The sequence below is a fragment of the Toxorhynchites rutilus genome, chromosome 1 (assembly GCF_029784135.1).
Source record: "Toxorhynchites rutilus septentrionalis strain SRP chromosome 1, ASM2978413v1, whole genome shotgun sequence".
Lineage (NCBI taxonomy): Eukaryota > Metazoa > Arthropoda > Insecta > Diptera > Culicidae > Toxorhynchites > Toxorhynchites rutilus.
The window spans coordinates 41491709-41505385 of record NC_073744.1 but is presented as its reverse complement, the minus strand read 5'-3'; the positions used below and the strand labels follow the sequence as shown (position 1 = coordinate 41505385).

The following is a 13677-nucleotide window of genomic DNA, read 5'->3' as shown; positions in this document are numbered from 1 at the left end:
GAAAATGACCCCGATTGTAGCCGGCGGGGGGAGAAGGCCATTAGACCCGCGCGCGATATGCGGAAACGTCGTCACCGTTTCGTTCGACGAAGAGGAGACCGTCTGGGCGCTGTTGGGACCACAGCTCTAGGCTATGGTACGCCAAATTATGCCCGCAGGGGCGGGGCTGGTGGCGACATGTAATTGTGGTGATCGATTGATTTGATGAATAATAACGGTTATGCATGCGCGTGTGTGAGCGTGCATTCCGATTTGTAACACTCCCGCGTGCGTAAGCACTTTGCGCGCAGTTTATGCGCATGGTGCACGGTAGTAGCGTTTTGCTGGTCTGGTGCTGCGTACACCAGAAGCGCGAGAAGAAGGCAGGTAGCCATCGTTTGGGAGTTTCAGAAGCGGTGCGTTGCAGTTTTTCTTCATTTGTTTGTTGCGCCTGCGAAGCTAAGCAGTAGTACTAATTTTCTCCAATTTCTCTTTCTCTGTTTTGTTCTGCAGATCACACAAGATGGCGTTCATATTTACAGACGTGTACGATTGGTACAGAGACCTGATGGACAATAAAAGTGGTAAGTGTTTACATTTCTCGAACAGCTGGTTAAGTTTATTAGATGAACGAATCTGAAAGTGTGCATGTGGTTTACTATTGTGTGATTTACTATTGTGCGATTTGGTGATCTGGGATGGAAAGGAGAGTTCAATATCCCCATTAGTTTCGAATTTGTTTTAGGATATTCAAATTTGTGAACTCCAATCGCCGAAGGGTATATTCGTAGTGATACATTTATGCTCTCAAGGTGATAGCATGTCACACTACGGTAGAATTTGTCCTCAGGTGATTTTGTTCATGTAGGCTTTGTGCCCTGAAGCCTATGAACTTGATCACTTGATCTTCGTTGTCTTCACTGCCTCCGTATAGTTTGCATTCCGCAGCTCGAGTTAGAAACTGGTTAGTGAACACGGAAAGCGGGTACATATTAAATGCAAAATTTTCCAGTTTGCAGTTGATATACAGGGTGGGCCATTTAAAGTGGAAGCATCTGGCAACCCCATAACTTTTGACAGAGATGTCAGATTAACAAATGTCATACCGCGTTGGAAGCGTCATTTCAGTACAATTTTAACCATGGAACAATACATACCTAAACAACGCGCTGAAATTGTTCAGCTGTACATTCAAAATAACTTCTCAATTGTGTTAACTAAACGTGCGTGGAAAAATAAAAATAAAGTTAAAACATCGCCTGGAGACAACACTATACGTCGATTATATGCCAAATTTATATCGTCTGGTAGTGTTGGTAATGCCAGTCATCTGTCCAGACAACGACCAAGACGTTTCGACGAGAATATTGATGCCGTTCGAGCCAGTGTTGCAGAGACTCCATCGACATCAGGTCGCCATCGTTCGCAAGAGTTAGGCATCGCTCGAACCACTCTCCGACGCATAATTCGTGTTGATTCCAACAGGACGGCGCTACATGCCCTACAGCGGCTGCCACGACCAAATTATTGCGCGAAATGTTCCCCGGAAGATTAATATCGAAAAACGGCGATTATGACTGGCCACCGAGATCACCTGATTTGACGCCTCCTGACTTTTTTTTATGGGGATATTTAAAATCCAAGGTATACACTGGTAAACCAAGGACCCTGGCTGCGCTGAAAGACAATATCCGACAAGAAATTGCTGCCACATCGGCCGAAACATTGGACTAAGTGATGGAAAATGCCGAAAAAAGGGCACATTTTGCGGTCAAGGCCAGAGGCGGTCATTTACGAGATATCATAATCAAAAATTAGTTAGAACAAATCTCCTTGGACCAAAATAAATTAATTTCAAAAAAAATATTTTAAATTCCACTTCTTTACTTTGCTATTGCAAAAACAAATCCTTCCACTTTAAATGGCCCACCCTGTATATATTATTAGCAGTTGATTTGTATTAGGTTCTGTTTTTTTTGCCTATCGAAACTGTAAATGGGAAGGTTATTTCCTGAGAGAGTTTTAGCTTTAGATTCAATTAGAACAAACTTAGTACTCTGTAATATTTTTCATCCCATTCATTAAAATGATTTAGTCTTTTTGACATTTACAGCAGTAACAAAGCCAAATTTATTTTAAAGAACGTATTCATCTTATCGATACATACATAATATCATTATACACTATATTCTTTTCGGAGTAAGAGTATTCCTTCTGTTTCACTGTTTAGTTGGACCGAATGTCAGTCGAACGAATGACGTCGATATGAGACTTCCAGAGTTGTGTTATTAATAGCACAAATAGTCCAATGTTTCTTACTGCGAGCAGCAAAGTGCCTGTGGAAGAAGAGAATCTGGATTTCCATTACTTGTTGATTGTTGTGCGGAAACAAACAAAAATGATCAATTGAGAACCCTGAGTCTCAAATTCACGTTCGTTTGCTTGTAAGTGACTTTCGTATGGCGATATTGCTTAAAAAATACAATTAAACCAAACGTACCGTCAAGAGGAGCAGTCCGCAAGTAGTCTATCTTTTCATTAGTATCAGGATGCAACCAAATCGGAAAATAATGTAGAACTTAGTGGCTGGAAAATGCGCTCCGAATTTCATTATTTTTCGACCTTCCAGACAGGCCCCCCCCTAGCACTAATTGCCCAAGCAAGTCATTTCGACTGCTTTTCAGTTTCAATTAGAAAAATAATTATGACACGTTATGACAGAATTTCTTAAAAAGTTGTGATTGTAATTTACGAATGTTCGCGAAAATCTAAGAACCACTACAGGGAAAATTCGATATAACGTACCCTCGTTATAACGTTCCCTCGATATAACGTCACTCGATATAACGTACACATTTTCAAAGTCCAAAGGAATAATTTTTTGAATATTATTTTTCTGAAAGAACAATAAATTATCTGTATTTTGATACTAAAACTTGATTTGTACTTTTAATCAATCCCGAAGTACAATTGTTTTGTGGATCACCAGTACGAAGGGAAACATCATGAGAAAGGTTAGCTTCGTCTTTTAGTTAAATTTATTCATTAACCTTACTCAAATAGCAACACAATAAAGTAATATAAGCTACGTTTCTGAGTTCTTTATTATGCTTCGATATAACGTACAATTCGATACAACGGACAATTTTGAAAGTAAAATGTGTATATCGGTTACCTGTACCCTGTATATCGGGTAGATATACCCTGTATATCGGTTTGGCATGGAATGGCTGTATATAAAAATGGATTTTTGTCTGTCTGTCTTTCTGATTCTTCTGGACTCAGAAATTACTGAACCGATCGACGTAAAAACATGAATGTAGCGGTTTTCGAGGCCGGGGAAGGTTCTTATGTTAGCTCGAGATCATACAAACCATATGGGTTCTGCCATACAAATGAAACACAAATTTCAGCATAACTCAAGAACTGAACAAGGAAAAGGAACCAAATTTGACATGTTGGGTTTTAGGGGGTAAGAAATGTTTTAATTGTGATTCGACACTTCTCCCCCTCTCTTATGGGGAGCAGTCATACAAAAGAAACTGAATATTCAACGAGAGGCATCTTCCGTGCATCGCCGTTCAACAAGCATCAATCACGCGTCTAACTGTTGCACACAGTTGTAACGATAAACTTCAAGTGAAATATTCGCTAGCGTTCACAGCTCGAGGGGAAACATAAAGCATATGCAAGGGTGGAGTTTACTTCGCAAATATTCTCTTTTCGCTATCCCCCTTCGTTGTTTCTATTATTCTTCTTTTCCTTTATTTACGGAGACTTGCAATCCAACGATTCTTTCGTCTCCGACTGTTTCTATTCTAGCGGCTGCATAAGTTGCTCGTTATTGACAGCTCTGTTCGGGAAAGTACACAAATGTATTGAAAAATGGGAATGCTTCCAATTTTCATAAATTTAAACCATATACAGATGAGATTGTAATGTATAGCATATCAAACAATACAAAAAAGATTTGTTTCCGATTCGATTGGTATGCAAATCGTTAAAATCCGTTCGCAACAAAAAATAGTTATTATCATTAATTTTAATTCATAAAAACGTGACCTGTTTTCTGATTTGGCACCCTTAATATAAGACGTAGTCCTACGTCAAAAATACTGAAAGTGCATCTTATAACGGTGTATCGAGAAATATTATCAAAAAAAATCATCAAAAATTTAAGTAATAAAAAAAAATCTTGAAATATTGAAACTTCTTTTGGGGGATCTAGAGGTTCACTACTACTCTAATTCGTATTTAAATTTGATTCTGCACCTTTTCTGGATATTTTTTTTTGAGAATTTTCACAGTGTTGTGCGGTACAAAAAAATCTAAGTTTTGATTTTGAGACCCATTGAAGGTTTAGTTTATATTTAAATATGTATACTGATTTGTTTGTGTATTTATTATATGTGTTGCTATTGGTGATCTTTTTTCAGAGTATTTCAAGAACTGCGCGGTACGAAAATATCTAATAAATTTTTTTTTAATTTCCAACTTTATGTGATTTTTTAGCAATTTTAAAATTTTCCTAGAATATATTATTGTATTGTATTCGTGTAATCGTGAAAAGAGCCCCAATTCTTATCACCAGCGCTATGAAAAGTATTGTTGCTAACTAGAAAATTTGGTAATATTTCTGAATCCCTATTTGGTTCACTATATGAGCTATGGCTAAAGACGTAGTTTTTTTCGCGACACTTTCAATAGCTTGGAAAAGAAAATATTAAAAAAAAACTCATAGTGTATCATAGTATACTCATTAGGGTGCCAATGAAAATGGTCATCTCGCATTTCAAAAAGTTACCAAATAAAAAATGTTCACCACCTCGAAAAACAACTTATGCAAAATATCAGCTCAATCGAATTTAAAGGAGAGTTGCGCAAAGCAGTCAAAATTTGAGTTTTTCGAAAATCGAAAAGTCACCCAAGGGGGAAATCGGGAGTTTCGAATTTTTTATTTCATGCTAAATGTCTTAGTTACATAAAATGTCGAGATCTGCTGTCATCCCGAAAAAAAATTTTGTCAAAAATTGGCATTCTGGGTTTTTTTCGGAGTACGAAACGAAAAGTATGGTTTTGGGTGCCAATAAAAATAGTTATCTCGATTTTTCATTCATAACTTACTACGAAATGTTGATTCGCACAATAATACACCCTATGCAAGATATTAGCTCATTCGGACTTCATTTACTGATGTCACAAACGTTACGAAAAATCATCGAAAATCAAGGTTTAAAAAAAAAGTTATCTCGAATTTTTTTTTGTCAAAAAAAAATGTTTTTTTGGCATTTGGTCGTTTTTTCGCCTGAAAAATCAATTTTTGACTTTTTTTTCTTGATATAACTGTAAATCTCGACGTGTCATTTGAGACATTTGGCATCGAAATTTTTTTTTAAAACTCCGCTTTCCGGTGATTTTTCTGTTTTCTAAAAACTCTAATTTTAACGTCTGCGACCTTCTCCGATTGCCCGAAGTAACCAGACGAAGGAAAGTCGCGTCCAAGTTCCGTTATCGGTTACCGCGTGATTGTTGTTTTTTTGCCGCTGAAGAGTTCATTTCGCTATCTGGATAGTGAGTGAAGTGCCCTGCCTGCAAGTGGATAAAGGCTTTCATCCTCGGAAAGCCAAGCATTGGTTTTTGTTTTGTCGCTGCTTGGCCGACATTGGAGATTTCGCCGAGTCATCGTGCCAACAGTGACAGTGCGGGTAAGCTTTCACCGACGACTGTGTGTAGTGGTGTCGTAGGCACATTCCCACCACCAACGAGCTTTCAGCACGCTCCCGTTCATCTGCACTGGAGTGCGTTCATAGGTGAATAACATTAAATATACTGAGAGAAAATATTTAATAATTATAAGTTTTTTTTTTTTTGTGAATTATTTTATTGTGAAATATTGTTTAAAAAAATACTTAGAATATAAGTGAAAATTTAAAATGGCAGAGAGTGGGGGACCTTCGGATATGGAGGTCTCTGACTCTAGTTCCCTCCTAACGGATAAAAAAAAGTCACTCAAACGTGTTCCAAATACGGAAGATACTTCTTCTGGGGACGAGTCAGCTAACCCTACCAAGCCTCCCTCCAAAAAACTAGCAAATCTCCCATCTGCCCTTAACGATCCCACTCTACCTTCAACCTCGTCTTCTCCCTCTGTTCTTCCCGCTCCTTCTCAACCTTCGCCTTCCCACTCTCAATCCCCGTCCTCGCCTTCCCCCCCTGTTATTCCCACTCCCCGTGTAAAGGTCTATCCAGAAGATGCGCCCGGAACTGGTCCCTGGGTTGTTTTCTTCAGGCCTAAGCCAAATGGAAAGGCGTTGAGAGTCATGCAGATCGCGAAAGATCTGGCAAGGTATACCTCCGTTTCGGAAATTTCGAAGGTTAGACCAAACAAATTGCGAGTTGTCGTGAATGATCGAAAAGACGCAAACAAGATTGTTGTCGATCAGCATTTTACAATTGAGTATCGGGTCTACATACCGTCTCACATAGTCGAAATTGAGGGTGTGATAACCGAAACGGGCTTGACGTGCGAATACATTACGAGTGAAGGTACCGGCCGTTTTAAAAAACTGCCCTCGACGACTGTTAAGATCTTGGGTTGCCGCCAGCTCGGAACAGTCTCCCATGAAGGAGAAGAAAAGAAATTTACGCCGTCCAACTCGTTTCGAGTCACCTTCGCTGGTTCAGCTCTCCCTGACTACGTGATGGTAGATAAATTGAGGTTAGCCGTGCGACTTTTTATTCCAAAGCCAATGACTTGTCTAAAGTGCAAGTCAGTTGGTCACACGGCTGCTTATTGTGCCAATAAAGAACGATGTGCCACTTGCGGAGAACAACATGAGGGGAAATCCTGCAGTGCGACTGAGCATAAGTGTCCATATTGCGGGGGATCCCCACACGTGCTCTCAGCTTGTGAAACATACAAGGCTCGCTGGGAGAAACAGAAGCGCTCTTTGAGGGAACGCTCTAAACGCACTTTCGCAGAAATTTTGAAGGGCGCTTCTCCACTGGCTCAAGAACAACAACCAATCAATACACACAATGTCTTCGCTACGTTGCCAGTTGACGAAATGGAAGCGGATACAGCTAACGGGGGCACGCCGTTTATTTCTCAAGGGATTCCCCGGCGCAAAAATGTGACCACTCCCAAAGTTCAAGGACAAGTCCCCCCGGTGATACCCCCTGTTAGCTTGCCCAAAAAATCGAGTGCAGCGGATAAGCAAAATCAGGTCCCTCCTGGCCTCCGTGGTAATAGTTCACCTTCGAACGACCCAGCACTCGAGGGGACATCAAAAACCCCAACTGTCCCTGTTTTTCCGTCAAGTTCAACTTCCCAATCGGGATTTATAAAGTTGTCTGACCTTGTGGATCAAATCTTCACGTGTTTTAATGTTTCCGACTCCATCAGAACCATTGTCACCGCAATGCTTCCAGTACTAAAGACAATTTTGCAGCAATTGATGCAAACATGGCCCCTCCTTGCAATGATTATCTCTCTTGATGTCTAATTTAAATAGAGAGGTCGGAGATATCACTGTTTTACAGTGGAATTGTCGTAGTCTTATGCCTAAATTGGATACATTCAAATTTCTAATTCATAAACTCAATTGTGATGTTTTTGCTCTATCCGAAACCTGGCTCTCTTCTCAAAATGATCTCTCTTTCCACGATTTTAATATAATACGCTTGGACCGCGATGACAGATACGGAGGGGTACTATTGGGGATCAATAAGTGTCACTCATTTTTTAGAATTGACCTTCCACCTATTGGAGGGATCGAAGCTGTTGCTTGTCATGCAAACATCAGAGGCAAAGACCTCTGTATAGTCAGCTTGTATTGGCCTCCGAGAGCTGCGGTTAGCCGCAAGCAACTTGTTGACATGTGCTCACTCCTTCCTGAGCCACGATTAATCTTGGGAGACTTCAACTCTCACGGAACTGCCTGGGGGGAACAGTACGAAGACAATCGTTCATCGTTGATATATGACCTTTGTAACAGCTTCAATATGACCGTTTTGAACACTGGGGAAACAACACGTGTACCTAAACCTCCTGCTAACCCAAGTGCTCTTGACCTCTCGCTTTGCTCGAATTCACTATCGTTAGATTGCAAGTGGAATGTAATCCAGGATCCCAACGGTAGTGACCACTTGCCAATCAAAATTTCTATCACCAATGGGTTGAATTCTTCTGAATCTATAAACATGGCATACGACCTCACAAGACACATTGACTGGAAAAAATATGCGGACGCGATTGCTCTAGCCATCAATTCCAGAGATGGTTTGCCTCCATTGGAGGAGTATAACTTCATTTCTCGTTTGATATATGACAGCGCGGTTCGCGCTCAAACGAAACCCATCCCAGGTTCCACTATTCGTCGAAGGCCTCCCAATCCATGGTGGGATGGCCAGTGTTCCAAGCTTTATGGAGATAAATCGAATGCATTTAAAGCTTTTCGGAAACGTGGAACCCCTGAAAATTTTCAGACGTATTTGGACCTTGAAAATCAATTTAAAAACTTGATCAAAGGGAAAAAACGTGCTTATTGGCGAAATTTCGTGGGAGGTTTATCACGAGAAACGTCAATGAAAAAATTATGGAAAGTGGCTCGAAACATGAGAAATCGCTCTTCATCCAATGAAAGCGAAGAATATTCACATCGATGGATTTTTAATTTTGCACGAAAGGTTTGTCCCGATTCCGCTCCAGTGCAAAGAATTATTCGAGATATACCACAAGATAGGTGCGATCTTGATTCCGAGTTTTCGATGGTAGAATTCTCTCTTGCTCTCCTTTCTTGTAACAATTCTGCTCCGGGATCGGATAGAATTAAGTTCAACTTGCTGAAAAATCTCCCTGATGTGGCGAAACATCGCTTGTTGAACTTATTCAATCGGTTTCTGGAGCATAATATTGTTCCAGATGATTGGAGACAAGTACGAGTTATAGCTTTTCAAAAACCCGGAAAACCCGCGTCCGACTTCAATTCGTACCGCCCAATAGCAATGCTGTCTTGTATACGGAAATTGTTGGAGAAAATGATCTTGTTTCGCCTTGATCGATGGGTTGAAACGAATGGCCTACTCTCAGATACACAATATGGGTTCCGCAGGGGCAAGGGGACGAATGATTGTCTTGCGTTGCTTTCTTCAGAAATTCAAATGGCTTACGCCGAAAAAAAACAAATGGCTTCAGTATTCTTGGACATAAAGGGGGCCTTTGATTCTGTTTCAATAGAGGTTTTGTCAGACAAATTACAATCTCGGGGTCTGCCGCCTCTATTGAATAATATGTTATATAACTTGCTTTGTGAGAAACATTTGAACTTTTCTCACGGAGATTCGGCAGTAAGTCGGGTCTCTTACATGGGCCTCCCCCAGGGCTCATGTTTAAGCCCCCTTTTGTACAACTTCTACGTAAGCGACATTGACAATTGCCTTACACAAAATTGCAGCCTAAGACAACTTGCAGATGATGGAGTGGTGTCTGTCGTAGGATCAAACGAATCCGACCTGCAAGAATCCTTACAAGATACTTTGAACAATTTTTCAACCTGGGCCATTGGGCTAGGGATCGAATTCTCCACGGAGAAAACAGAGATGGTGGTTTTTTCTAGGAAGCATAAACCAGCAAAACCAAAGCTTCAACTTTTGGGTAAACCGATCACTCATGCTATGTCATTCAAGTATCTTGGGGTCTGGTTCGACTCTAAATGTACTTGGGGGGCCCATATTAGGTATCTGAGTAAAAAATGTCAACAAAGAATAAACTTTCTCCGTACAATTACCGGCACCTGGTGGGGAGCCCATCCCGAAGATCTTATAATGTTGTATCGAACAACTATTCTCTCAGTGATGGAGTATGGCAGTTTCTGTTTTCAAACAGCTGCCAAAACACACCTCATTAAACTCGAGCGAATTCAGTATCTTTGTCTCCGTATCGCGTTGGGATGTATGCCCTCAACGCATACCATGAGTCTCGAGGTTTTGGCAGGCCTACTCCCACTAAAAGATCGCTTCAATTTATTATCTCTTCGGTTCTTCATCCGGTGTAAGGTCATGAACCCATTGGTGATCGGAAATTTTGAGCAGCTGATCGAGCTAAATTTTCACTCCGGATTCATGAGTTCATATCATGAATTCATCTCCATGCAGGTTGATCCTTCTTCGTATATTCCCAACCGTGTTTGTTTCCCTGACTACATCAATTCCTCTGTGCATTTTGATCTGTCCATGAAGCAAGATATCCATGGATATTCAGATTACCAACGATCGAGGATCGCTCCAACGATCTTCGATGAAAAGTATGGGGGTATCAATTGTGATAATATGTACTTTACTGATGGGTCCACTATAAACGAGTCCACAGGATTTGGAGTGTTCAACGAATTTTTTAGCACCTCACACAGTCTTCAGAATCCTTGCTCAGTGTATATTGCTGAATTGGCAGCGATACACTGGGCGCTGGACAGCGTCGCCTCACGACCTGTTGAACACTATTACATTGTAACGGATAGTCTTAGCTCTGTCGAAGCTATCCGTTCAGTGAGGCCGGAAAAGCACTCGCCGTACTTCCTTGAGAGAATACGAGAAATTTTGAGTGCTTTATCCAGACGCTGTTATGTCATTACCTTTATCTGGGTCCCTTCACATTGCTCAATTCTGGGTAATGAGAGGGCTGACTCATTAGCAAAGGTAGGTGCAATTGAAGGCGATATATATCAGCGTCAAATCGCCTTCAATGAATTTTATTCTTTAGTCCGCAAAAATACCATAGTTAACTGGCAACGCAAATGGAACGAAGATGAATTGGGCCGGTGGCTCCACTCGATTATCCCTAAGGTTAGCCTCAAACCATGGTTCAAAAGTCTGGACTTGAGTCGGGACTTTATTCGCACCTTCTCTCGACTCATGTCCAATCACTGTTCGTTAGATGCGCTACTCTTTCGTATTAATCTTGCCGACAACAATCTTTGTGTTTGTGGCCAAGGTTACCACGACATCGAGCACGTTGTTTGGTCGTGCGAGCTGTATCTTGTCGCCAGATCGAATTTAGTAGTCACCCTTCGGGCCCGAGGAAGGCAGCCCAATGTGCCGGTGAGAGACGTGTTGGCTCGGTTAGACCTTGATTACATGTCCCAAATATATGTATTCCTTAAAGCTATCGATCTTCGTGTGTGATTGTCCTTATACCCTTAGTTTTTCCTTTTCCTTTTCCTTTGTGAGAGATCGGATCCCTTCTTAAGAATAAGATGAAATGTAAATACATATTAGATATAAGATAGGTTTAAGAATTGAGTGTGATGAGTGTGATTGAGAGTGTGATTGAGAGTGTGAGTGTGATCATTGTCAACATATCCTCATATCCCCTCCTTTTCCTGAAGAAAATATGTCACCCTTCTAAACTCGAGTTGACCGCGAGTAATCGGTTTCCTATATTATTAACATTAGAATTAAGGAAAAATGTTTATATACTAGTAACAATACAGTAAGGAGTTCGGCTCCTTTAAACCTATGTAACTGAGCCTGTAAAAATAAACGATTTAAATAAAAAAAAAAAAACGTCTGCGACACCAGTAAATGAAGTCCGAATGAGCTAATATTTTGCATAGGGTATGTTATCGTAGCAAGTTCCGAATGAAAAATCGAGATAACTATTTCTATTGGCACCTAAAACCATACTTTTCGTTTCGTACTTCCAGAATGCCAATTTTTGACAAAAAAAAATCGAGATGACAGTAGATCTCGACGTTTTATGCAATTTCAAGACATTTGGCATCAAAACATTTTTTTTGAAAAACCCGATTTTCCTTACTTCCCCCGTGGGTGATTTTTTGATTTTCAAAAAACTCAAATTTTGACCGCCTTGCGCCACTCTCCCTTATGTCCGATTGAGATGAAATTCGGCATAGAGTGTTTTTTTGAGGTGGTGAACATTTCGTATAGGGTAACTTTTTGAAATTTTAGGGTCGATTTTTTTCCCATACATTCATTGGCACCCTAATGCACACGCAAGCGTCAACGGTCAACAATTAATTCAACGTCGAAATTAAAGTCATCTTCAACACGCAAATATAAACGCCCCTCCACAGGTACGCGCTCATGCACACGGATGCATACAAAGAGTTTATCAAAAGTTTCTGATAGCAAAATCAAATGCGTTCTCCCTGTTGTGAGCACCACTCGATGAGCCAGGTTTTTGCTAGCCATTGATGGTAAGCGCCAGAGTGAACGTGTTAAACAATCACGATGTAAAAACTGGAGGTCGGTTTAGGACCACCCCGACTTTTCCCAAACAACGGCATACCGTGTATTACAGGTAACAAATGGGTTCAATTAATATAGCTTATTTTGATTAACATGCCACAAGCAATCAAAACTGCCTTGTTTCGCAATGATTCACAATCTAAAAGAACATTGAACTCATTTTGCATACAGGTCAAAAATATTTTTACTCTATTTTTTGAAGCAATGAATACGCTAAATTGCGCTAGAACGCTAGAATAAAGAGAGCTAGAAAAAAGTCACCAAATTATCAAATTGCCAGCATTATGAAATCTTTCATTTGACACTATTCGATAGGAAAAATACCGTTCGCGAGATACAAAGAGGGGTAGGTTCAAGATCACCGGCCGCGTTAGGACCACATTCCTCTATAGGATGGATGTTTGAAAGAGGAAGGGAAGATCTCAGAGGAAAGTGAGAAGTATTCAGAGTAATGAAAAACATAAACGATAGTATATAGCTTGTTACAATGCGGTGAAATTCGGTGTGACGTGACAACGCTTTGTGGAGACGGTTTTTTCGCACAGAGCGTGTTGTCACATCACAAAACGAAAGCCGATTTTTGCAATGTTCTTGCGAGTTTTTGAATAACTGAATATACAGGATTTACCGTTCATCTTTTGTTGACAAATCATAGAACAAAGTTTATTTGTGGTGTTGTCACGTCACAAAAGTATTGGGCTGGCAACAAACGAATTCAACTGTAAAATATTCTCGAACTGAAGATTGTCGTACGAAATTTTCTCAATTTTAATATCGTTTACTATTTGGAATCGAGTGATTTATACATGAAAACGAGAAAAAAACATGTTTTAGCGAGTCAGAACGATGCCACGTGACACTGGAATGGGTCAACTACGAAAACAAAATCCAATACTTTCACTAGTGTGATACTTTTTCAAAGAAGACTAGATCATTGGTTTGTCCACTTTTCTGAATGCTCTAATTCAGCGCACCTGTGTCAAATCAGGTTTTCGTATGTTTCAAAACATACAAATGGAATTGTCTTCTTCATGATTTACAGTAATTTTAAAGTATATTTTTACGGATTCACATGTTTCAAAGGGTTATAAAATCCACCTTCTATTGGTGTCAATGCGCCCTCCATTTGAGCTAACTTTTAATCAATCACCAGATGATTATTCGGCACGTATTCAGACCTTTCGTGTATTTAACACTAACAAATATTGTAAACATCATGGTTGCACGCCATCTGTATCAAATTTGCATAGCTAAATCATGTAATTAATGCATTTCGATGACCTCAATTCTGATCATGATTCACTAATGTTGTTTTGTCCACTTGATTTCTATGGCACCCGCTTGGTGCGCTACAGTTGGCTTATGATGTCCTTCGCTCATAGCAGAAATAAAGTTTCTCCATGTTGAGTGTGTTGAGGTGAACACTTTTAA

The 13677-nt window shown here is 40.2% G+C and overlaps 1 protein-coding gene across 4 annotated transcripts in view; it reads left to right on the top strand.

Moving 5' to 3' along the window:
• The window catches only part of LOC129775591 (elongation of very long chain fatty acids protein AAEL008004), a 108309-nt gene that overhangs the window by 54787 nt on the left and 39845 nt on the right, over window positions 1–13677 (top strand). For 3 of the 4 annotated variants that reach the window (XM_055780524.1, XM_055780497.1, XM_055780506.1), the window contains exon 3: window positions 493–563. In XM_055780524.1, coding sequence (XP_055636499.1) covers window positions 503–563 — 61 coding nt within the window. In that variant the 5' untranslated portion in view covers window positions 493–502. Of the gene's footprint in view, window positions 1–258; window positions 396–492; window positions 564–13677 lie in introns of those variants that run through there. The other variant, XM_055780515.1, reaches the window with a different exon arrangement.